The 26,883-nt window shown below is 33.2% G+C and overlaps 1 protein-coding gene across 1 annotated transcript in view; it reads right to left on the reverse strand.

Moving 5' to 3' along the window:
* Nucleotides 1–26,883, reverse strand: part of SEMA5A (semaphorin 5A) — a 445,552-nt gene that overhangs the window by 109,896 nt on the left and 308,773 nt on the right. The window contains exons 12-13 of the mRNA XM_044665417.1: nt 9,795–9,976; nt 1,427–1,570 (exon numbers count right to left, since the gene is read on the reverse strand). Coding sequence (XP_044521352.1) covers nt 1,427–1,570; nt 9,795–9,976 — 326 coding nt within the window. The remainder of the gene's footprint in view (nt 1–1,426; nt 1,571–9,794; nt 9,977–26,883) is intronic.

Raw genomic sequence — 26,883 nt, forward strand, 5'->3', positions numbered from 1 at the left:
TCTCTCTCTCTCTCTCTCTCTCTCACACACACACACACGCACACACACACACACACTCCCTGATATTTTCATTTGTTCACACTTGATTCCTGATCTCTTGGCTGGGGAACGTGAATAATGGTTGCCAAATTTGTGAGAGAAATATTATTATAATGACAACATAGCACAAGATAAAATTTTATCATTTTAAAAATTGGGGAAAATTATCTTTAATAGGATAGCCCTCCTTCTATCTGATAGTGCAAAGATAGTATAATTTTGAGAGACTTTTTCATAAAAATAAACAATTGTAACACATTATTTTACAATATTTTTTTTTAGTTAAGAGGAATATATCCTTTATGACAATGGGACATTTTAATAAATAATTATGAATGAGTTAGTTTTCTTCCAAAATGAAAGCAGTCAAAGAAATAACAAAATAATGGTAATTATTTTATTCACTTTATGGATAAATGACATAAGAATATGTGTGTTTTGCCAGCAGTTCTCACAGAAATGATTTATTTTAACTTGTATTCATAAAGTGTGTTTTAATCATCAGTTTCTATGAGTCAATATTACTAGGAAAAATATTATTGTTCTGTGGCATAAGATTTTAAAATAATTGGAAAGATTTAATCACTTAAAATAAGAATGTAATTAATTTGCTTGGAATTTTATCATTTTACCATGAATAATAGTACCTTGGAAACATATAAAGTGTTCTGAAGCATATACATAGGATATATAACCAAGGTAGACATTTTATGAAGGTGCAAACCCAATGTTTAATGTTATATGGAACAACAGATTGAAAGCAAAGATTAAACCATGGTACTGGCTCAATATGCTAAAAGATTAAAATACATGTTAAAAATTTCTGCCAATATCAGTTATCATGCACCATCACTATGATGCTAAAATGGTATGTTTATAAACCATCAACAAAGCCTGAAAATATCCCACATTGTCTACAAGCTGATTATGTTTATTTAAGATAGAAAAAAAATTAAACTATGCTTACCAATATGATCAAGCAGTTACCTTTTTTGTGCTTTATTCTGGATTGTGGGTTTTGAGTCAGGAGAAGTTGCATTTCAAATAAGCAACCACCAGTTTTCTAGTGAAATCAATTTTCCAGGTCTCCAAGGAAGACAAGGAGAGATACCTCAGCACAATTAACTGTCTCTGAATCAGATGGTTGGTAAAGAGGTCAGCTAGGTGAACCCAGAAAGCCGCCCAACTTCCAAATCCAGTTACACATGAAGTGTTAGTGAAAACTGAAGACTGTTAGAAAAAGAGGAGGATCCAACTTGAACTGAAGGGGATGCCACAGCTAGGAGTAATATATAGCTATAACTAAAACTGAGGGACACCTACACCAGACTAGCATGATATCAAGCATGAAAGATGGAAGTTTTGAAGAGGGAAAGGATACACATACCTTTCCTCCCGGTTCTGTCCCACACACACCCGGCCTCCATGGCGAGGGGTGGGATTGCTGCAAGAACGCTGACGAACTTGGAAACCAATGCCACAAGTTGTACTACACGGTGACCAAGAGGTCCAAGGAGTCCAGCCTCCATTTCTATTGGGGGGAGAAAAAAAATGCAATTCAGTTGTTGAAAAGTGACACCAGTAAAAGAAAATGATAAATGATGGAGGGGATGTGGCAAAATTGGGACACCTATGTATTGCTGGTCGAGTTGTAAACTGATTCAACCATTCTGGAGGGTAATTTGGAATTATGCCCAAAGGCTATAAAACAATGAATACTCTTTGATCCTGTAATACCACTGCTAGGTCTGTATCCCAAAGAGATTCAAAGAAAGGGGAGAGGACCTACTTTTACAAAAATATTTTGTAGCAGCCCTTTTTGTGGTGCAAAGAATTGGAAATTAAGGGGATGTCTATCGATTGGGGAATGGCTGAAAAAATTGTGACATATCATGGTGATGAAATATTTTTGTGCTGTGAGAAATGATGAACAAGAATATGTTAGAAAGAGCTGGAAAGAACTACATGAATGATGCAGAGTGAAAAAAGCAGAACCAGGAGAATATAATACATAATAACAGCACTACTGTGGAATATTGTAGATTAATAACATAAAAATAAACTTAAAATTTATAAATATTTCAATGGTGATCCTCAGAAAATACTAAAAAAATTCATTTACCAAATGTGAGAAATGATATTTCATTAAAAAATAAATTTAAAGATAGATTCCCATACATGGACTCCTATATTACTTTTCTGCATTCTGCCAGTTATTAAGAGTTGTCTACTGAATCATCAGTACAGTATAAGAGAAAGAACACTGGATTTGGATCTAGATTTGATCCAAGTGCTATCATTTTCTGCCTATGTGACCTTAGACAAGTCAGTTCAGTTTATCTGGGATTTTAGAACCTTCATCTATAAAAATAAAAAATAAAAAAGAAGTATTCTAACTTTCTTTCTAAATCTTAATGTTAGTGACTTATTTGCTTGATGTAGAAATGTCATTAAATATGCATAAGGAATTCATAATAAGAAAACTCCCTTTTTCATGAAGTTGGAAAAATGCTGTGCAAATAACATTGCTGAATTGGACAACAAGAAGTAAAGTGAATGTTCTCGGGCCAAAGAGCTAGTATACGTCAGAGATGGAAAAGGAAACCAGACTGGCCTGGTGACCATCAATACTTTAGCCATTTTATCATACAGCCATTTCAGTTCAATTCCTGAAACACTTCTGAAAAAACAAAACAAAAATTCATAAATGCTCATAGACTGTAAAGTATCTTTGATAACAAGGAACAGGAATATAAAACACTAATTCAAATGATACCAGTCTGATGAATGTGCTACTTTATTTAAAGTCTAAAAAAGTATGAAGGGAATAATGAAAAGATGGAAAATGATCTGCCTTTTCGGTCAGATTTGTATTTGAGCCAGCTTTGCAAGTTTCAGCTATGTAACCTTCAATAAGTCTCAGTGACCCTCAATTTCCAGATAATAACTTATCTTCACTCAATTCAGTTTTCTCAACTGTGAAAAAGGGACAATAATACTTACCCACATCATAGGGTTGTTCTATAGATTAGATTGGATGACTTCTATTTAAAATTTTATAAATATATGTATAATGTCAGATGATAGATACTATATATTAATAATATTTTACAAATACACATAGTATATCCATGTAATTGTTAAATATAATTCATATTTATAGATGTAGCCTTTTGTTTTATTTTGGCTTGACTAAAATATCTAGGTTGTGCATACATATTCTGAATATAAACAAAGGTAAATCAGTAATATATTTCATATAGGCAGAGATTACAATGAATCTTCTTTACAATAAACCTAAGATATATAAATATATGTGTGTATATTATTAACCCCCTTTTGTAATTTAGGTGATTTTATCAAATTTACAACCAAAAATTAATGATTATCATAAGAATTATGTTTGAATTATTTTCTTTAGTTATTAATATTAGATATTAAAATATTTACAACCATTTCAAAAGTTTTTAAAAACTAGTTTGTCATTGTTATTTTAAATATATCCATAATAATTATTGAGATTTCAAATAAATCCTTTAGAATTTAGGTTTGCTTTCATATAGAAAATATATTACATTTACATGCAGGTCACATAGATATTCATAATAATAATCTGATTCTCATAGGTGATATTTTTATCTGTGTATAAACAATAAATACATGTCAGTAAAGTATTTTGGTTTTTTCCTAATGTTTTTGTTCATACTATCAAAATTATCAAAATAATAAAGGACTTTATATAATCAAAACACAGTATAATCAGAACATATTCTTTCTAATGGAAAATCAAATTAAGAAATTCCATAGAAATATTTTTTAAAGTTTCATATTTATATTTACTAGTGAACTGGTCTTGGAGCCAAGAAGACTTAAGTTCAAACCCTAATTCATATACGTTGCTTTGTGACCATATAAAAATCATTTTATTTCCTTAGAGTCCAAGACAGCACTCTAAAATGGTAAGTTACAAGGAAGGTGCCATCCTGTTTTGCTAGGGGGAGTTTTTTCATCCAGAATTTGCAGGTATTGCTTCTAACAATTTACTTGAGTAAGGATAAAATATCCCTTTTATGAGGGGTGAGGATCAGATCTGTCATGTCCTTGGTTTTGGGAACTCCAGGTTAAGAAATGTCTTCTTTTAGTCTTTAGGCAGTTGATAGTAATAAGTTTATAATTGGCCAGGGGCACTAAGAGGTTAAGTAACTTAGCCAACTTCACATAGCTGGCACTTGTTAGAGGTAGGACTGGGGTACAACTAGCATTATTTCTATGACGCTGTCTGTATATGTATTAAAGCTTATATTTCCTATTGAGGAATTTTTCTACTCTACCCAAATCACAAAAATTGGTGATATAATCTCATCACATTTCACAAGAAAATAGGCAAAATATCATGTTCTATCAATTGCTCTCATTTTTATGTAGTCTACTTCATCTATTAAAAAACCCCAAAGAAGGAAAAGAATTAGCATGCTAACTCAAAGTTAAACTTAACACATTTTTATTTTCATCAATTCTGAAAAAAAAATTATATTCAGGAGCATGCTAAAGTTAAAAAGAAAGAATTGTTGCTACTCAAGTGGGAATAGATTTTTATTTTAAAAAGATAATAACAAATCATGTCAGGGAAATAAAAAAATATATATATTTAATTTGCTAAGTTTTAAGAAATTGGCTTAAAACTTCTGGCCAAGATAGCTTCCTGAATTGAAATAACTATTCAGTTTCCTGACACAGCAAAATCTTGAAACTTTCAGCAGACCAAATGATCAAAAAATCCGATGGATGATGACAATGACTTTTTTTTCCTCCCCAACACTGTATGTACAACATGTGAAGATGGGATTAACTCTCCCCTCACCCACTTTTAGATTTAATCACGAGAAGCATTTACACCCCTACATTTCCTTAAGTGAGGGGAGGTCTGCAACACACGTGCTAAACTGGGTGACAACTCAGAAATGACTGACTGCCCCTGGGCAGAACTGAAAAAAGTTCTAAAAAACAATTGGTCCATGTAAAGTGGAAGGAAGGCACAGGAAGTGACAGAAAGAAGGGTCTTTAAAAGTAGTTGCAACTTCCTGTGATAAGCTCTTTTCTCTTCGAACTTGGCCTTGGAGGAGCTCTGGCTTGGGACCTTGGACTGCTTCTGCTAAGACTATTCTTGGATCTTTTCTTTGGTTAACCATGTGGGTGAGTGAAAAGAGCTAACTCCTTTCCTGGCTCCTGAAGGGACTAGCTTCTAGAGAGGCCCTCTGTTTTGGAAGAAGCCTCGTGGCTAGAACACTTTCTTTATTCACCACCAGCCCCTCTGACCAGTAGTTCTCTGGTGGAGAGTTAATGAACCCTGCCTGGTTTGAACCAGGCCGGAGTAATTATCTAGTGTGTTTGGATAGATACTGAAGTAAACATAATTCTTACGCCCTGGTAACAGTACTAGGATGTGGAAATTATAGTCATGCATATTTAATTATAAAGGACTCCTGGATAATTACTCTACATGGCAGATAGATGGCATAATAGATAGAGTACTACATACACAAGACCTAATTCCAATTGTTCTTTGGACACTTGACTTGCTATGTGACCCTAGGCAAGTAACTTATTGTCTCTGTGCCTCAGATGAGGAGATTGTACTCAATATGCTGTAAAATCTTTATCTCCTCAAAATCTATTATTTTATTAATGTATGTTTCAGTACATCTAGAATATCATTTTTTGGTATTCCCTCCAACAATGCAAGTGTCAACCCATACATCCCTATGTCTCTCATTGTCTCCTAAATTCAACACAAAGATTTCAATGTACAAATGACCTACTTTATGTTCTTCCAGTATTGAAGGATACCAGTTAGAACTGTCTAAAATGTTTATTGCCAGTTTTGTGGGGCAGCAATTCCCTATTACTATAGAAAATCCATCAAGCATAGTCAAAATGATCAAATGATCACTGATATTACATGTTATAGAGGAAATTCTTACTTCAGGTAGGAGCTGGAGTACAATATTTATAAAGCTCAATTTTGTATCCCAAACCTTCTATGACTGCTTAGATGATGATGATGTTGGTGAAGGTGATGTTTCTAACCAATATAACATATAAAGAACTCCCTGCTTAATTTTAGAAAATATTTAATCATTCATTTGAAATTTCCTGCCAAAGGGTCACATTGCTGTTATTTTGTTTCATGATGTGTGAATATGGCACTTATATTGAATACATTCTAACCCATTTGAGAATCTACTGATGGGCTTTGTTTATTATTAGAAAGTACAGGTATCCCTTCCATATGACAACTTTCTACATTATGGTTTTAATATATAATGAGTCAGCATAAGAAATTAAATGAGAATTTGGGGTAGTTTTGCAGGACTTGCAGATGACGTGAAAATCAGTAGATGACACAAGAGATTTTAGACACTGAGAAATGCATAAAATATATGCATGATATCAATATGTATTTTATCTCTTAATAACATGAATATACATAATTTCTTTTTGAAAGTTAAAATAAGGAAAAACTTTGCCAAAAATGTAAAAGTATCACTCTTCATATATGATATGATGATCTACTTAGAGAATTCTGGAAAATCACCTAAAAATCTAGTTAATTAACAATTTTAACAAAGTCAAAGGATATAACTGAAAAGGGTAGATCATTCTAAATCATTATGTTTAATTTACATGATACTTCTGGTAACAGAAAACTAGAAATTCCAGATGCTCCAATGCCAGAAATGTCTGAATGAGTTTTCATGAATCAAGTGACCACATCTTTCATGCTCTGAGACACATGGTAATTGGCATTTTATTGTCAAACCAAACCCAATCATAAACTACCCCTATGCAAACTTACCCACATTAACCACAAAATGGGATATTTTCTCCTTCATAACTGACATGAAGTACATATTTAAAATAAAATAAAAATGAATATCCAAAATATGCAAGTCAGTGCCTCAAGTATGCTGAGTAAATATAAAGGAAATAATGGTGGATTTTAGGTATTAAATTCTGTGTTATCTGGGGGGAAAAGAGTCAAGAAGAGTCCTAGCGTGTAATATTTGAATGAATTTTCCCCCTGTTACTTCTGGCCAATTGAAAAGCTTCATTTAAAGACAAATGTTCAGAAAAGTTTTCAATACTTTTGTCACCTTTTCTGAGCCTCCATACACTAGTATCAGAATTAAATATGAGCTGACACCATATTTTATAATTCTGAGGCATTAATATATGATTTCATATTTGGTACCAATGTAGGATTTTACAAACATAGAACTTGTTAGCCTGATGTTTACAACAGAAAAGGGTAGGAGTGATTTTCCATTTGGTGATATGCAGTCTTATCTAGTGATGATTATCTAGAGCAGTGATTCCCAAAGTGGGTGCTGCAGAGATCCAGGAGGGTGATGATAGCCACAGGTTCATTTATCTTTCCTATTAATTGCTATTAACATTTTAAAAAATTAATTTCCAGGGGCACTAAGTAATATTTTTTTCTGAAAAGGAGGCGGTAGGCCAGAAAAGTTTGGGAACCACTGATCTAGAACCACTAACATTTCTGGCTTTTTGAAAATATATTTTATTTTTTGAAAGCATAAGAATAATATATTTTTTAAGATGATAAGTTGTATCTATCTAAAACCATCAGCAAGCATTTTCTGTAGTGAGGATAAACTAGAAGTCTTCCCAATAGGATCAGAGTTCATAGGAAGCAGGGATGTCCATCACCACTACTATTCAATATTGTTCTAAAAATACTACCTATAGCAATAAGACAAGAAAATCAAGAACAAAAATTAGGCAATGAGGAAACAAAGTAATCATTCATTGCCTATGATATGAAGGTATCCTTAGAGAATCCTAGAGAATCAACTAAAATCTAGTTAATTAACAACTTCAGCAAGGTTGTTGAAGGATATAACATGAATCCATATAATTTACACCATTTCTGTATATTACTAGCAAAATTTAACAGGTATCAATTCTACCTAAATTATTTTATTTATCCATTGACATACCAATTAAATTACCAAATGACTATATATAATTATATAAAATAGTATCAAAAAATCCATTTGGATAATAAAAATTCAAGAGTATCAAGAGAATCAATGAAGAAAAAAGATGTGAGGGAAGGTGGCTTAATAGCACCAGACCTTAAACTATATTACAAAGTATAAATCATCAGAATAATCTGGTACTGGCTACACAATAGAATGGCAGATAAGTTAAATAGATTAAGTACACAATGCACAATAGTAAATAACCATAGTAAACTACTATTTGGCAAACCCAAAGATACAAGATTTTGGGACAAGAATTTGACAAAATTTACTGGGAAAAAATGGAAAAAAATCATGACAGAAACCAAGAATAGACCAATATCTCAAATCACATACTGAGATAAGGTAAAAATGAGCACATGGCATAAAGAAAATTAAGAAAGCGTGGACTACTTTACCTGTCTGATTTATGGATAAAGAAAGAATTTATGACCAAATAAAAGATATAAAATGGACAATTTTGATTATATCAAATTAAAAGAGGTTTTTCACAAAAGAAAACCAATGCACTGAAGATTAAAAGGAAAGCAAGAAACTGAGGAAGGTGGCTAGAAATTATAGCAAGTTTCTCTGAAAAAAATCACATTTCCCAAATATGTAGAAAACTGAGTCAAATTTATAAGAATACAAGTTGTTCCCCAATTGATAGATTTTCAAAGATTATGAAGTCAGCTTTTAGAAAAAAAATCAAAGTTTTCTATATTCAGTGAAAAAATGCTCTAAATCACTACTGATTAAAGATACTACTTGTATCATATTGACTAATATGACAGAAAAGGACAATGACAAATCTTGAGGGGATGAGGAAAAATTTGGACACTACATAACTGGTGGTGGAGCTGTGATTTGATCTAGTCATTCTGGAGAGAAGTTTGTAAGTGTGCACAAAAGGCTATAAAACTGGGCCTATCCTTTGATCTAGTAATACTCTTACTAGGCCTGTATCCCAAAGAGATTAAATGAAAAGAAAAAGTAACCATATTTATAAAAGTATTTATAGTATTTTTTTTGGTGGCAAAGAATTGGAAATTACTGAGATGCCTCTCAGTTGGGGAATAGATGAACAAGTTGTGGAATACAATTTTACTCTTTTGTTATTAGAAATGACAAGCAGAATGCTCTCAGAAAAACCTGGAAAGACTTACATGAACTGATGCAAAATGAAATGAGAAGAACCAGGAAACAGTAATAGCAATATTGTATGATATTCAACTGTGAATGACTTAGCTATTCTCAGAAATGTGATGTAAGATAATTCCAGATTATGGAACAATGGAGTGTGAATGTGGATTGAAACATTTTTTTACTTTATTTTTATTGCTTTTTTTTGGTCTGCCTTTTCTTTTGAAATATGGATGAGATGGAAATACTTTGCATGACTACATGTGTATAATTTATCAAATTACTTTATTTCTCAGAAGGAAGATAATTTGGAACTCATAATTAAGAAAATGAATTTAAAACATTTTTCTTTACATGTAATTGACAAAAAGTTTAAAATCATTAAAGATAAAATATTTTTATTTTTGCTGGTATTATGAAATCTTTAAATATTTAAAAAACCTTTAGTATAGATAATGCAATAATTTCTAAGCCCTTTACTACCTTTAAAAGCAAAATTTAAAAACATAAAAATTATTTTTGGCTCTAAATCTTTCATCCCATGCTCTATATTTTCATGTAACATACCTGGAACAATTAGCAATTTCCATGCTTGGGCCCTCACACTGCCAGCCTCCACATTGAGGAGAAGGATTATCACAGGAACGAGTCCGACAGAGGCAAGAACCAACCATATTGCCATCCGTGTGAGTACAAGGTATCCATGGTGACCACGCTCCATAATTTCCATCCACTGTTAAATTTCTTGTCTAGAAATAAAATTGAAATAAATGTACAATGTAAACTTAAGGTTCCTTTTAAGTTAGAAAAAATGCGAAAATCTTCATGTGAAATGATGAGACTTGGTTAAACATTAAAGAAAGAGTAAATTCAAAAGAGGAGTGAGAATTAAAACAGTAAGATTTGACCCTATACAAACCAGGTCCACCTTATATATCTATTCTTGAAAATAGTGATAAACTAGCATATGAGTGAAGGTCAATAAGGATCGAGGATAGTGATAACTACTGGACTTATAATTTTTGGCACAGGGAATTATTGTGTTGGTGAGGAAATTCACTCTACCTTTTCAAGTTAGTTCATTCTCTATAACTTATGATCTTGGAGAATTATCTAATAAAAAGTTAAAAGATTTGCCTGGTCACATAGTCAAGTGAGTGTTAGAGGTAGAATATTAACCCAAGTCTTCCTTGATTCAAGACCAGTTTTCTATATATAACATATTGTGATGCCTCTCTCTTTTGAAAACCATATTTACATTCAAATTTCTTGCTTGGCAGATAGTTGTTACATTGGCATTATGATGGGCAGTCTAGATGCATGAGGTGTGGCAAGTGATGAACAAATCTGTCATTTTTAGATTTCACTTGATTCAGTGATAAAATAGCTGCTTCAAGGTGTCTCATAGGCTAAACAGTATGTGGGCCTGGAAAGTGTAGCAAAATTTTATCTGTTTATATAATTATTAATCCAAAATTTAGGCCTTAGGACTAGTATATAGAATTTCCTAAATAAAGAAACTTTTTGGTCTAATTATTTTCTGACATTCCTCATATAAAGGAAATTATGGTAAAGTCATGATTTTAATCTCAACTGTTTTCAGCATATTATTCAGATTCTCTCTCATATTAGGTTAACTATGTTTTTGAGAAAAGAATAAACAAGGTAAAAGCAACAGACCATATAAATATTTTTTCACTAAAGGAAAGAATGAGGAAGTATAAAATCTCATACCTTAACATGTTTCTACATTGAACTATAAACATAAACAAAGGAATTGTTCCAAGGTAAGTTGATTCCATTTGTTATAATTGTGCTTAACACCTGGAACTCAATTATATCTTGAAAATCAAGTATATTTTCTAGACAGTTTGAAAAAAAAAGAAGAGACTTAATTATACTCAAATAGTATGTGTCTCCCATAGCTCCTGACACTGATCATACTCTATCCACTACACCAAAAGTTCAATTTCTTAAATAGTAATTACACTTCTCAGGATTCATCTTTCACGTACTATACTATCCCAAGGAAGGGACAAGCTGATTTTCTTTTAACTATAGCTGAAAGAGCTGCAATCCATCATTTCAGAATACTGCTGACATGTGTTTATTGGAAATAACACACCATTCTTTGTGCAGGAAAGTCGAGCTGAACTGGGCTTTTGCTCTGCTCTTTTCCCCAATACAACAGGAAACAGTGATTTCCCGTTTAATGTCAAGAGTGTTCATTCTCTCTGACATGGCTGGGTGGTAGAGCAGAGATAACATGTCCCTGGTCCAATTAGTGTCAGAGCTCTGATTACATCTCTCCTCCCTTATTTTCAGTGTTCAAACATTCTAGATTCCACCGAGGCTTCTGAAAATTGTGAGTAGTAAAACACAGCTTGCTGTCTTCTTTAAGAAACAATAGCAAGGTGGACAGGCAGGTAATGTAACTGCATAGTGTCCTCAAGCAATTCTGTGTGTTTTATCTGATCCTGCTAAGGGTGCAAAAAGGACAGCAAGACAGGGAAACATTCATCCCATGGGGAAATTGTGATGGAAATGTCTCTTCTTCAAAAGCCCTGTGTCACCTTTCCTGGACAACCAAACATAAAAGTGAATGGCCTGATGATGTCTTCAGGTTCTCCATGGGACATAGAAAAGTTATTTTCTTTTGATAGCATGGGCTCATACTAAAAAAGCACCCAATATGTTATCTCAACTTCTGATGACTTCCTGGTGTTCCTTATGGGAGCTAGTGCAGTATATAACTGGGAACGTTTAACATTTAAATCAAATAAGTTTCATAGCTCTCACATTTCTATGTGTTCCCCAAATTGTTTTCAGTGGGTATGAGGGATGAATTATTTAGGTTTGTAATTGCTTTACTTTGACTGAATATACTACTTTTCTGAACAATCATTATGTACATTTCCAATACAAAATCCCTTCTTCTGTGTAAGTGGTATTATGATCATTTTCAGAGTAAAACAAACTTGAGTCAATTGTTCATGAAGTCAGTGATATGTAATCATAGTAATCAGGCAGATTATATGAAATCATATTTATAAAATATAGCATTGGTTATAATTACATAGCATTCCACTGGTTAGATTTATGCTGATTATTACTATGAAGTGACTAGATAATTAGAAAAATTTCTCTGTGAAAGATGTGCACTATTTTATTATCATCCAATCCTTTACTTTCTTATCCCATTTAATAAAATGAATTTTCTTCCTTTCTGGAGAGAAAGCATATCCTTGAATTTTTTTTATCTTTTCTTTGTTTTCTACTTACATGTAACATGTGGTCTACCATTCTTCATTATGATTTGAGCAAGTTTAATGTTTCTTCATATCTTATGAATAATTTTTGAAATGACAGGTTATTAAAGGATGATAAAAGTGAGTACAAAAGGAACATATAAAGTATGGGAGGGTTCTTTAAGTATGGCCTGAGTACTCCTCATTTGTTCCTTTAATAAGGATTGAAGGTGGATGACCTATGAAAACTTTCAGTCTTTGAGCACTATGGTTCTAAATTCCAATGCAAAACCCATGGTGACACCATGTTTGTTTGTTTGTTTTTTAATAAACATAAACCATTTTGAGGTCAGCAGGAAGTATGAAGTGTCAGAGACAAATTTGAAAAGATAGAATCAAAATAGGTTATTTTATGTTCTAAGAGAAAATCAGAGAACCATTAAGTTCTTTCATGAAATAGAAGAATAAATGTAGAATGTGTGCTGTCAGGGAAGGTTCAGAAAACTAGTAACAGAAAACCTATTAGTCCAGTAAATCATAGGCCTGCAATTTTATGGAAAAATATCAAGATATAGTAAAAAGAGCATTTGTTTTGAAATCAGAAAACCTATGCATCTAGCCCTATTTTCTACTTACTTTGCAACATTGAATATTATTTCATGTTGTTAATTTTTTTCCAAAATAAATGAATCCATAAGACTAGATTAAGTGTCTTTACCTGGGACACATAAATAGAATTAAAGAGATTTTTAAAGTTGAACAGAAAAACAATATATCTTTATTTTCACTGATCTATATTGAAATATGGTATTTTATCAATGGTTTAAAAATATGATTCTGGAAAAGGGCACATAGGTTTCACTAGACTGCTAAAACTATGGTTCCTAATGTCTAATATTCTATGAATAATGTACAATGGGCAGCTAAGAGCAGCTAGATGGTACAAAGAACTGAGTAATAAGTTTGGAATCAGGAAGACTCATCTTCTTGAGTTCAAGTGTCACTTCAGATATTTATTAGCTATATGATCCTAGGCAAGTCACTTGACCCTGTTTGTCTCAATTCCTGATCTATAAAATGATCTAGAGAAGGAAATGGCCAATAATTCCAGTTTCTTTGCCAAAAAAACTCTGAATGGAGTCACAAAAAGTTGGATATGACTGAAATGGCTGAACAAAAAATGTACAATGATAAAAATCAAAACCTGTAATAGTTAGTGAGTGTGATATGCTATAATATCTTTTGCCTGTGGTGAAATATTTTACTTTGTCTGCATTTATTGAACTACACTGGAAAACTCATTGCACCTGATAGGATTATAGTAAGATTATTATAATTATCTACTCAGTCAAATGGGTTAATGTAGATAAGATACACGTTTATTTTGACATACCACCCAATTATAGTATTCATGAAAAAGGCACAAAATCTGTCATCATAAAAACATTGGGGAATGGAAAAATGGATGTTATAGTATTGTTGGCAATGTGAGCAGATGTTATGAAATTGCTGACGACTATGACAGTTAAGGGTAAAACAATGCTGAAGCAACAGCTGCCTATTGGAATAATTGTTAGATGTCAAAAACCAAGGATTTATGTCTATGTGTTTTAGTGAAAGACTAACTAAATGCCATTTGGAAACTGAGACCAGGTGTTCTATAGAAAAGAAGGCTGCTTGTCTTGTATGCAGAAAAGCGGCATCTGACACCAGAAGTGAAGAATATTATTAGATAAATGAATGTTGAACTTGTATAATGGTATAAAAACCTGGAGAGCCTAGACAGAGTAGGGTCAGATATTTGACTCCAGAAACCACTAGAGTTCTTTAAATTCAAAATAGATCTTGGTAGGGAATCATGTTCTAACTCCTAGAGGGTTTTTTTTAAGACTACAGGAACATTGCTGAAAGAAGCTAAAAAGCTTTTAAGGATTTGTGAACCTTGTAGAGACAGGAAGAATGTCACTCTGTCCACTGATAAAACTTGCATATGTGATTGGTAAAGGTGGAAGGTAGACCTTTTGAAGGGAGCAAGAACAGTACTTGATTAGGTAAGGAAAACACAATCCTCATTCTGAATGTGATTGTGGTGAGTTTAATTTACTTAGCCCGGAATCATTTTATTATGACATAGACATGAGAAAGCTCAAACACACACAGGTAATGTTCAGGAGACAGAGACATCTTGAAAGAACTGAGACTTATTATTAAAATTCAATAAATAGGGGGTAGATCAATTCCATTCCATTATATTAAACAAACATGAAGTTCTTACTCTGTGCCAACACTGAGGTAAGTTGGGAGTACATAAATGTAAAAATGAGGAGCTTCCATTCCCCTTGACTACTTGCTTTTAGGCTGATTGCCTACTTTATCTCTTTTATAGGTCATCTTCATTATCTTCTACATGAGCAAAGGAGTTAAAAATCATCCGAAATAATACTGGAAAAACATGAAGGTCTTTAACCACTTTATCAATGGCAGAACTACGTCTTCCTTTTGTTTTAAGAAAGAGTTTCATATTTTTCATTGACTTACGGGATTCAATAAAATTATTGTCATTATCTGTTGTATCTTTTAAGTATCTTTTATTTAAGATGGCCTGGGAAAGGTTCATGAGGGTTATGTTCATATTATCTTCAGGGGACCTATAACCTTTGAGGATTTAAGTTGAAACAAATAGGAGACAGTTTTTCATGTTTGATTTGGAAAATATGAATGCCATGTTCTGCCTTTTGGACTGGCAAAAGTATTAAAACTTTCAGTTATTAGTTAACATTCATACTGACTTTTTGATTAAGTGGCCATTGCTTATTTTGGTGATATTTTTATATCTTCTTGACATGACCCCAAACATATCTCCCACAGAAAGAAAGTGTTGACCCAGTTGTACCACTGTTTGTATCATATGTTGGAGAAATGCATTTTTCATTGGTCAAAGCTAACATTATTAGCCATTACTTTAAGAAGCCTGACTGTAAATGTACTCCAATGGAATATGGTATTACTTAATATCCATGGTATCATTTTCTCAGAAACAGTTTGTATTACAATGCTTGTGATTATCAGAGTCCCCCTCTTCAGATTTTCAGAAAACATAAATTAAAGTGGGGCAGGAGTAGAGTAGTTAAAATGAGATTAGAAAAGAAAAGGCTCTCAAGACTGTAGATATTTATGACAAGCAGATATGACAGCCAAGTTTTTAGAACACCATAACATTATGTTTACTTTTTAGGGGGTAGAGACAAAGCATACTAAGAGGGGGAGGGAGATAGCTTAGTAGAATAGTAGCTATAACATTTGGTAAGGAAGACCTGGTGTCAACTGCTCTCAGGTAGTTGTGTAACTCTAAGAAAGCCACTTAATCTCATTCATCCTCAGTTTCTTCATCTGTAAAATGGGGATAACTATAATAACTACTTCATAGTTTTTGTGAAAATAGATAATTCATGTAAAGAAATTTATAAACCTTAAAGGAGCATATAAATGTTAATTATCATCCTTATTCAATAAATACAGGGGAAAACAAAGACTTAAATTCTGAACCCACTAGGGTTGATGATGGTTAACTGATATGCCATTTAAAGTCTGCAAAAATAAATTACACAGAAATGTATATGAAGTTAGGCTACCCTAAAGACACAGAAACAGCAACTGGAACGGAAAGAACACTTGGTAGGAGCTCCAACCAATAGTGATGAGTAAATTAGTGTATTTTTTAAGTTTTTTTTTTATCTTATCTGACTGTCCCTCATAATCAAGACTGCAAACAATTCCATAATGTAGTAGGTAGAATGCAGTACTCATTAAGAAATGAGTGAATCCACTCCAAACATTTAGTAATTGGGTGGCCATAAGAGAATCACTTAACATCTCCCTAAATATCAGTTTTCTCATCTGTAAAATGGTGGTTACCATGGCACAAGAACAAATTGTAGCTCTCCCTTCATTGGTAAAGATGGATTACTCAATGTCCTGTGCCTGAGGAGTAAGAAAAGTTAGTAAGAATGGGAAAGAAAAAAGAGCCAGCATCTCTGGGCTTCCAGAGTTGAAAGATGCTCTTCAAGGCTCCAGCAGGAGAAAATTCTGGGAAGAGGTCAATATGTAAAGGCACTGCCACTAACTATAATGTCCCTCTATTTAGTTTGCTCCACTAGAGACTTTAGGGATTTCCCCTTGGGTGACATCTGTGACTCAGTTGAGCTGAGTTAACTTTCAAAAGAAGAGCTCACTTATTGTGTTTATTATCTGGCATATATTCTCATATGTATAATTTTTCTATCACTTGAATAAAAGGTTTTATTTGCTATGTATATTCAATATGAAAGTGGCATTTGATAGGAAAAGAGTCAAGTCTTGGAAATACAGTGTGGGGGGGTCTCTTTTCCTATTAAAGGATATTGATTAGGGGTGTAACTTGAATCAAAAATTATTTCCTCTAGACTAACAATATTAAAGAAACAGATAGATATAATTTTGCCATGTACTCTCTTTCTCTGAGGAATGTGGAATGGGTGTCTTTGGTTCCAACTCCTACACTCCTTCTTGGCAGGAATCAGTCACGCTAGATAAAGGTGGGGAAGGAGACTCTAGCAATCTCCCTTCTTGCCTCCCCCGAGCCATCTAAACAGATCCATGAGAACACATATAAAATACATAGACAAAAACAAAACTGCTCTACACACACAGTCCTCTAGAGTTATAAATATCTGCACTCCCTACCTCACAAAATTATATCAAAAGAGATAGCATACAGTGGACAAAATACTTTGTAAATATTAATGCACTATGTAAGTATTAGATACTATTATTATTAATTTCCCCCAGGTAATTTGAATTATTTAGTGAAAATGTTCAACATTACATATATAAAAGAACAATTCATTGTGAAAGTATTGAAATGACAGAGGCTTTGCACTGCAGTAAGGAGTTAGAGGAAACAGAAAGGTAAGAAAGACAGTATTAACAGAGCTGTAGAACTCTAAGGTTTTAATACTTATAAGGGTGAATCCTGATGCCCATTCAAAGCAGAGAAGAGGTCCCCTGGACTCATGACGTCCTATAAATATGAAATCTAGGGGATGTCCTGGACAAAGGGATTAATCTACTCTCATCAGTGGTAGTCTTATTTGACAAACTAAAGTCCATATTGTGTAAAAGGCTTTCCAAATGCTAGTGAGCCCAGAAACCCTAACAAAAATCCTAGGGGATTCTGCAAAATCCTCCATGCTGGTCTCCATGAGGACTTGACTCTGAGAAGTGGTCAATTTTGTGAGAGATCTATATCCATATTTATTTAACACAATGCCTTTTATATCTACAGGATGTTTCCTTTATGATAGTGTCCTTAAAAATGACTCCTGTCTCTCACATGCCAGGGAAATCATGTCCAATGAAGAGGTCTGAAGTATAAAAAATGAAAACAGGAAATTAATAGTAAGATGATAAAGTATAAAAGAAAAGGAATGGATTTCAAACAAATCATTAGGAAAAATTATACTCTAAAATGGCATATATATTGGGGTAGGGAAGTAGATTTATAATTTGTTCAATGTGAGGAGCTTCTCTATGGGGAAATTCTCTGACAGTGATGAGCAAATCCCCTAAAACTTAGATTCTTTTGTTATTGTCTGATTGATTAAGTGGCTTATGTGTCTGTCTGTCTATCTGTCTATTTATCCGTCTATGTTTCTCTCAAATATGTGTGAACATTTGTACAAAACTGTTTTGTTTATTAACATTGTTTTAAATTCCATCTCATTTTTTAGGATTCTTCATTTAAGGTTAATATAGGAGATCTGAGAATGAAGAACATATTTCCAGATTGTCATTTTTAAAAATACTTCTGTACAAATTCCTACATATTATGATCTTTTTTTAATACTATTGTTTCTGCATCTGAGGTATTCTGCACCAAGTTTTACTTAGGAATTAGAGCATGCTTATTTTTAGGTTCTGTGGTGATGAGTCTTTGAAAGTTACTTTATATTTATTTTTAAAGTTATATTTGTTGAAATATAAAATTCTTTATTTTTCTCCATTAATTTTTTCTAAGCAATATGAGTCTTCCTTCACAACATGATGGACATGCAAATAAGTATTATATGATAACACGAACACAATCTTTTTCATATTACCTGCCTTCTTAGGGAGGGGGGAAGGGTGATAGGGAGAGAGTGAACATAGATTGCAAAGTATCAAAAAGCAAACATTAAGAACCTATACTATTGTGTAGTCTGAAAAAATTAAAGATATGAAAGAAAAAAGAAAATATTTAACAAAATAAAATTAAAATGAAACTTTAAAAAATAAAAGAATATTTAGGTAGTTATGAAATTAAAAATTGATTAGAATTGACTATAGCCTTGCTCGTTTTGGAAACTTATGAGTAAAAATGATTTTTTATATGGTCCTGCTGGAATGCCTTTGGATTTGGGCCAAGAGAGAACAGTATTATTGTGGATCTCTGCTCAGGAGCAATTCATGCTTGAGCACACTTATTTTGAGAGGAACAAAAAGATATTAGGAATCTGACTGGCTAAAACAATTTTCATTTAGAAAATTTAATATGCCAGAAAACTTAATCCAGACAATCAAATAATGGCATTTGAAGGTTTTTTTTTTGTTTGTTTTTTTAACCCTTACCTTCCGTCTTGGAGTCAATAGTGTGTATTGACTCCAAGGCAAAAGAGTGGTAAGGGTAGGCAATAGGGGTCAAGTGACTTGCCCAGGGTCACACTGCTGGGAAGTGTCTGAGGTCAAATTTGAACCTAAGAGACTCCCATCTCTAGGCCTGGCTCTCAATCCACTGAGCTACCAAGCTGCTCCCTTAAAGGTTTTTATATTTGGGGCAGGACTTGGGTATGATGTACATTTGCTGACCCAGAGAAATTCCTCAATAGAAAATGAATTCCATATGTTCTAACTTAGATGTGATCTAAAGTTAAGGAGGTGTTTGTTCATATTAAATATCATCTAAGCACCTTTTGTTTGTAGCTGTAACTAGATAGGAATATGTCATAGGCCAGGCAAAGTTTTACTTTACTTTGTATAATAAACATTTCTGCATTGTAGATTCTCTAGTTTCTCTCAAAGCTCAGCTCAAGTACCTCCTATTTCAGGACATCTTTTCTGATCCCCCTAAGCTGCCACCATATATCCAAATAACATATATTGACCTTGTAGATAGGTTGTATTTACTTTTAGGCACATGATTATTGCCCACAATAGAATGCATTCTCTTTGAGGGAAGGGACTTTCATTTTTGTCTCTGTATTAATTCAGCCATGTAAAATTAGTTGTAAATGAATTTCTAAAAGAAAACCAAATTTATTATCTTGGTGTCATGGAATATGCTAACCTGCTGTGTAATCTTAACCAAGTCCCTATATATCTTTGGTCTTTAATTTCATTCCTAAAATGAAGGGGAGTAGATCATCTCCAAGGTGACTTCTAACACTAAAAACCTATGATTCCAATTTGGTATAGTTCTAGGACATTTTTGATTATACACTTAAATGGGAATATCCTAAAATGCTGACTTCTTGTTGTTATTTTATTATTCATTTGGGTAAAATGAATCTCTCTATGGTATGGTACATCAAAATATGCATAAAAATACACACAAATTATATAGACCGTGGCACTAATACTCTTGTTAAGCAACATTAAAGGTTATAGCAGCATGTACAACCTGTCTGGAGTATAAGGGCATAGCAATTTAAATCAGGTGCAAGCTTCTTAACATTCTTGAAAGGGACCATGATGCTCTCAAATATAATTTTAAAAGTAAAAAAGAACACCACTCAATATCTAAGTGAGAACTCATCCTATGACATGAACCATAAGAATCTATAAAGAGTGATCTTTCACTGACAGACAAACCATCTTAAATCCAAAGCCATTAGCAACAAGTTATTTTTTTTAAGTTTTCCTTTTCTAAAAATTCAATTATTCAATTCCAAATTCTTTCGTTCCCCCTCTCCCTCCTCCCATATATAGTGTAAGAAAAATAGAGCTCATTACAAATATGGATGTCATGCAAATTTCTATTTGGCCATGTTCCCACCCCTTAAAAAAGAAATAAAAAGAAGAAAATCTATTTCAATCTACATTCTGAATCCATCCTCCATCTTCAGGTTGATAGCCTGCTTCATCATGAATCCTTGTAATAGTGGGTGGTCATCATGTTGATCAGTTATTAATCTTTCTGGTTGGTTTTCTTTACAACATTGCAGTCATTGTATTTTTTTCTCATAGTTCTGCTCACTTCACACTGCATCAGTTCATACAAGTCTTTGCAGCAGCTAGGTGGCACAGTGGATAGAGTGCCCAGCATGGAGTCAGGAAGATCTGAGTTCAAATTTGGTTTCAGACACATAATGATCTTGGGTAAGTCAAATAACTTTTGTCTGCCTGTTGTTCTGCAAATTATGATAATAAAAGCACCTTTCCCAGGGTTGTTCCAGGAATTTAATGAGATAATAAATGTAAAGCACATAGTAAGTGCTCTATAAATGTTAGCTAATAGATATAATTATTCCTATGCTTTTCTGAAACCACTCCTTTTATCCTTTTTTTAATAATACAAAGGCATTACTTATATCATATTGCCTACCATTTTGGGGAGGAGAGAAGGGAACAGAACATGGATCACACAAAATGTCAGTAAACAAGTTATTAAAAATTGAACTGGCATGTAATTAAAAAATTTAAATACTTGTTGACAGACAAAAATAAAACTAACACATGTATAATGAATATTACTAGTTTCTTTATTACCTCCATTAGATAACTGTATCAACAGTGGCTGCTGAGTAGCTAGTTATCAAATTACTTCCCATTGAGTAGAGGGAACATAGATAAAGTTCAATCGTTCCCCTACTGATAGATATCCCCTCAATTTCCAATTCTTTTTGATTACAGAAAGAACAGCTACAAATATTTTTATAAAACTGAGTTCTTTTTTTCCTCTTTGATATATTTCTTTGAGATATAATCCTTATAGTGGTATTGCTCAATTAAAGCATGTGTACAGTTTAATAGCATTTTCAGGCAAAGTTCTAAATCATTAGCAATGTTTCTTATGGCACACATAGAATCACTGATTTAGAACTAAAAGCAACTTTGGAAGTTATCTAGTCAAAGGTTTGTATCCTAAAGAAATATGTTAAAAGAGAGAGAGAGAGAAGGGCCTAGGTATACAAAAATATTTAAAGCAGATCTTTTTGTGGGGGGAAAAATTGGAAAGTGAGAGAATACTCATTAATTGGGTAATGACTGAGTAAGTCATACTATATCAATGTAATGGAATTTTATTGTGGTATAAGAATAGAAAAGCAGCAGGAGCTCAGAAAACCCAGGAAAGACTTACAGGAACTGAAGAAGAGTGATATAAGCAGAACCAGAAGAACATTGCACACAGTAACAAGAATTCTGTATAATAAACAACTGTGAATAACTTAGCTATTCTCTGAAATACAAAGATCCAGAACAATCCCCAAGGATTCATGATAAAAAAAAAAAAGTCATCTCCTTCCAGCGAAAGAACTGATGGGGTCTGAATTCAGGGCAAAGCAAAATATTTTCACTTTCTCAATTTTTTGTTTAAGTTGCCTTCCACAAAAGGATTAATATTTTAAAAATATTTTATATAATTGCACATGTAAAATCTATATGAGATTACTTACCATCTCAGCTTTGGGGGGCCATAAGGAGGGAAAGAAATCTATACTCAAAATTCTTTTTAAAATACTGGAAACTGTTTTTACATGTAATTGGGGAAAACAAAATGATATTTAAGGGAGTTATCTAGTCTAATCCCTTTATTTTTTCAGATGAGAAAACTGAAGCCCAAGGAAGAAACTTGCTTAATTTCAAACAATTAGCTAGATAAAAGTGAGGAATTAGATCAGTCTTCTTATGAAACATTCTATACTCTTTCCATAGTACCCCACTGACTTCTACAACTGGTATAGGAAGTCCTTTTCAGACTAAGAAATTCTTCTGTTGATGTATTGTTTATAACATTTCTTTTCATTTATCTTGAAAAATGGTTTTGTTAAAAAAATTTCCTGCTTTCTCAAGAAAAATGAAAAAAGTAATATACACAGATGTCATTTAGTTTGTTTTTAAAAGTTTTTTTGAACATCAATAGCTAGTCTTCACCTTTCAACATTAATTGTAATATCCCTCAGCTGTCTCATCTTTTTGAGTCAGGAAGGAATTTTTAAAAGTATAATTAAAAGATAGCAGGTTGCAAAGTAATCTAGTATGTTCTATTCATTGTAGGTTAGTCTACACAAACCAGAAAGATATGTGCTTTCCTTTATTATGTTTTGCTCAAGGTTGGTGATTTACATAATTTATTTTGCATAGCTTGCTTCTAAGTCAAGTACAATATCCATATTCCTGACTTATCAGAAGCATAACATGATATATGTTCAATTAAATAGAATGAGAAGGTAGCGATGGATTAGCACAAATCCATCATCTCTACTGGAAAAACAACTCAAATTTTGTATGTTCTGCAGACAGCTGACTCAGTAGTATCATTTCATATGCAAAGGATAGCACATTATGCTGTTTTTTCAATAGTGATAACTGAAGAAACAGCTCCTAAGATACTGATGCCTCCCACTATCCTTCCATATAATTTCTAGTCTCCTAAATGATAACTTAAGTAATCTTCCTCATAACAGGGCATAGTTAAAAAAGTACCCTCTCTTCATTAGGAACCAACTTGGTTAGTTAGCTACTTATTCAGTCACTACTGATACAGCATAACTTGGGGTACAAAAAAACAAGTGATAAACATTATTCATAAGGACATTTCCATCTGCATAAGTGGTATTTCTAATGCTTCATTCTAAAACAACTGAAGGACATTTTCAGAGACCTCCTCTCTCTATATACAAACCCACCTTCATTTCCTAAGAAAACCACTATTATCTTCTGCAGTTTTTCCCAAATAAGAACTTTGAATTAACAAGCCACATAGTAAAATCCATCTTGTGATTCTAGTCATACCTTTTACATTACAATTTAAGTTTTTCCTGTTTCTTCAAACTCACTTTCTTAAATTATCACTAATAAAGAAGAAAAAGAAAAAAAATTTACTCTGTACTCGACACATTTAGAGTACTATATGTAAATAGCATGCTTTACTTATTCCTCTAATTCACATGGCATCCTTGTTTTCTTTCTTAAAGAGTAAAGTCCATAACTTTCCTCCACATAAACAATTTGGCAGGAATTGAAATTGATGGGACTTGTTATGTGATGGGGTGGGGGACAGGAAGGAAGAGGAGAGAGACTAAGTGTTTGACATCAGAGTTCTTTCTGTTTTGTTGGGGTAAATGTCTGAATCTTTGCTTCTCCTCTGACAAATTTTAAAAGAAGGAATGAGGAGTCCTCAAGAAGGAACAGGTCCCTCTGGAAGGAAACATAACAGAGAGAGTATCATAAAGCCAAAGGAGGCATGAATTAGGAATTAGGATGCTGGGGTTCTTGAATCAACTCCATTACTTACTAGCTATGAGAACAAAAACAAAACAACTACTTAACCTCTATGGGATTGGGCTGCTCTTCTCTTAAATTAAGGATACTCTCTCTCTAGCATCCTATTCATCTATAACATTGTCTTTTGTGTTTATGTTTTCAGGAATTTGAAGTGAAGCTCCATAGTGGATTTTATCAGTTGATTCATTCAAAGTTTATGAAGGTTCATATAGAATAAAGTGATTTGGAAAAAAAAAAAGCAAAAACAAACTGATCCTTATTTCGTGAATAAGCTCAAATCCCATTGGAACTCAAATTAGGATGGTTAATAAGATGGCTAGAAATAAAATATATAAGGCAAATGAGAGAAGGAATAGCCAACTACTCCAATATCTTTGCCAGGAAAACCCCAAAGCGGGGTCATGAAGAATTGGACACAACTAATTGACTAAAGAACATTAACTAGTACCTGCCTTCTTAGTGTTCAGCTCTTGAATATCAATGGAAGAAATAATGAATCTTTGTGGCTTGAGTCTACTACCAAGTTCATACAACACAAAATCTATTGAACTACTTGATGTTTATTTCTTACTGATTCTCACTCTCATCCCCAATGATGGTCTTTTCAAGCCATTCTTCTCTACCTAACCTTCCTCTCCCCTTTTATTATACCACTTATTCAATTTGTCTAAATTGGATCCAAACCTTTTAAATTGTTTTCTATCACTGCCACCAAATGATCTATCCCCTGCACTAATGAGCTCCATTTTACCAAAACTAGTGACCCATTTTCATTTCTATATACTCATATTTCTTGATTTTTTGGCAGTCTTGAACACTGTTGGACACTGTTGACAAAACAATTGATAGTATCTTGTCCCTTAGCTTCTATTACACTGAATTCTCACTTTTCTTAGTAGTTCTTGGATTGCTTCTTTGACTCTTTAACTCATTGTTCCCTTCATGTTATTTACATGGGAATATTCTCTGAAGTTCTCCCATAGGTACCTTCCTATTCTCTCCTTGTCCTATCTCCTTCATTGATAACATCCATTCCCTGGCTTAAATTATTTGTACTTTGACAATAAGTAAACTGTTTTATCTTCTAACCCCCCAAAATCTCCACAGAGCTTTAAGTTCCATATTTCTTATTTCTATATACCTCTACCTGCATGTCCAGCTGGAACCTTAAACTCAGCATGTCTAAAACTGAATACAACAATTTTTCCTTTAAATCTGCCCTCTTGCAAGCTTTTCTTATTTCTGGTAATGATACCACTAGACTCTCTTTAAGGCTTATAACTTTGGAGATATCTTTAATAAGTCTCTCCCTCTCATCCCACAAGGCTAATTAATAGTTACAATGTTATTTCTACCTCAGCAATATAACTCCCATCCTTGCTCCATGCCCTTTTCCCCTTTGCCAGTTGAGGTTTTTTATCACTTCTTGTCTTGGCTGATTGATGTAATAGCTTTCAAATTGGAATTTCTGACTCTAGTCAATGGCATTTTCTAATTCATTCTCCAGTTGCTGGCGGAATAATCTTCCTCCTCTCACATTGCCAATTCACTCAAAAACCTTCATATGTACAGCCTATCAAAGTGTCTGTCCTGGGATTCAATGCTTTTCAAATCTTGGATCGCACCTGTCTCCTTCAGGACTGGGATCAATGGGTGGATATAGATTTTGGCTTGATATAAAGACTTTCTAAAAATTAGAAATTTCCAAAAATAGAATAGGAAGTAGTTAATTCTCACTTACTAGGGGTCTTAAAAGCAAAGATTGTATTAGTCTTGGTGAGTAGATGATAAAAGGAATTATTAATTAAGGGTTGTATTTGATACTTTCTTTACTTTTAACTATGAAATTCTGTGACTTATGGATTTTATGTTCTAGGTTAATTAGATTATTACATTATTTACTCTTTTCTCTCCCTCTGGGATTCTCATATTTGGCTCATATAGTATATATACTTGGATTAAGTTCCCATTTCCATCTTTTGAAGCCACTTCCCTCCAATAAGATCCATTACATATGTTCCCATTCTCAAGAGAGCAGCATTTCTCCACCACTACTAAAATAAATGAATTTCTCCTTCCTTAAATTTATCATCACAATTTGAATAAACTTCAACTGTGATCTTTCTCAGTTTTTCTAATTACTATCATTTTTTTCATGTACTCCTCCTCTTTTAGACTTTAAGCTCCTTGATGGGAGGACAGACTAATATTTCATATTTTAAACACTTATGCAGCCATAGAGGCTCATTTAATACTTGGCACAATATATATTTAGGTCATTGGTGATATTTAGAGAGCGATTTCAAGAGAGTAGTAAAGGAGGAAGGCTGATGGCAAGGAGTTTAGAAGAGAGTAATAAGAAAGTAGATTAAGGGGGCAGCTGGGTAGCTCAGTGGATTGAGAGTCAGGCCTAGAGACAGGAGGTCCTAGGTTCAAATCTGGCCTCAGACACTTCCCAGCTGTGTTACCCTGGGCAAGTCACTTGACCCCCATTGCCCACCCTTACCACTCTTCCACCTAGGAGTCAATACAGAGAAGTTAAGGGTTTAAAAATGTAAAAAAAAAAAAAGTAGATTAATTAGGGATAAATATTCTTCTTTTTTAATGATATAGAAATGAATATTTCATACTAAAAATTCTTTGAAAGAGAAGGTAAAAAATTATAATTTACCAAATAAGCATGATAAATATTATCATTATGTTGGGCTTTGTCTCAAAAACTAGGATAGATCCTCATGTATATGGGATATTACAGGTGGCTCCAATATGAACAAAGAAAGGATAGATTAAACAACTGATGAATACTTTCCCATATTTGTGATTCTGTGAAGAATGGCTATCAGTAGCATAATTTAACTATTATATTCTCTATTTTTACATTTCTCAAC

The sequence above is a fragment of the Gracilinanus agilis genome, chromosome 1 (genome assembly GCF_016433145.1).
Source record: "Gracilinanus agilis isolate LMUSP501 chromosome 1, AgileGrace, whole genome shotgun sequence".
Taxonomy (NCBI): domain Eukaryota; kingdom Metazoa; phylum Chordata; class Mammalia; order Didelphimorphia; family Didelphidae; genus Gracilinanus; species Gracilinanus agilis.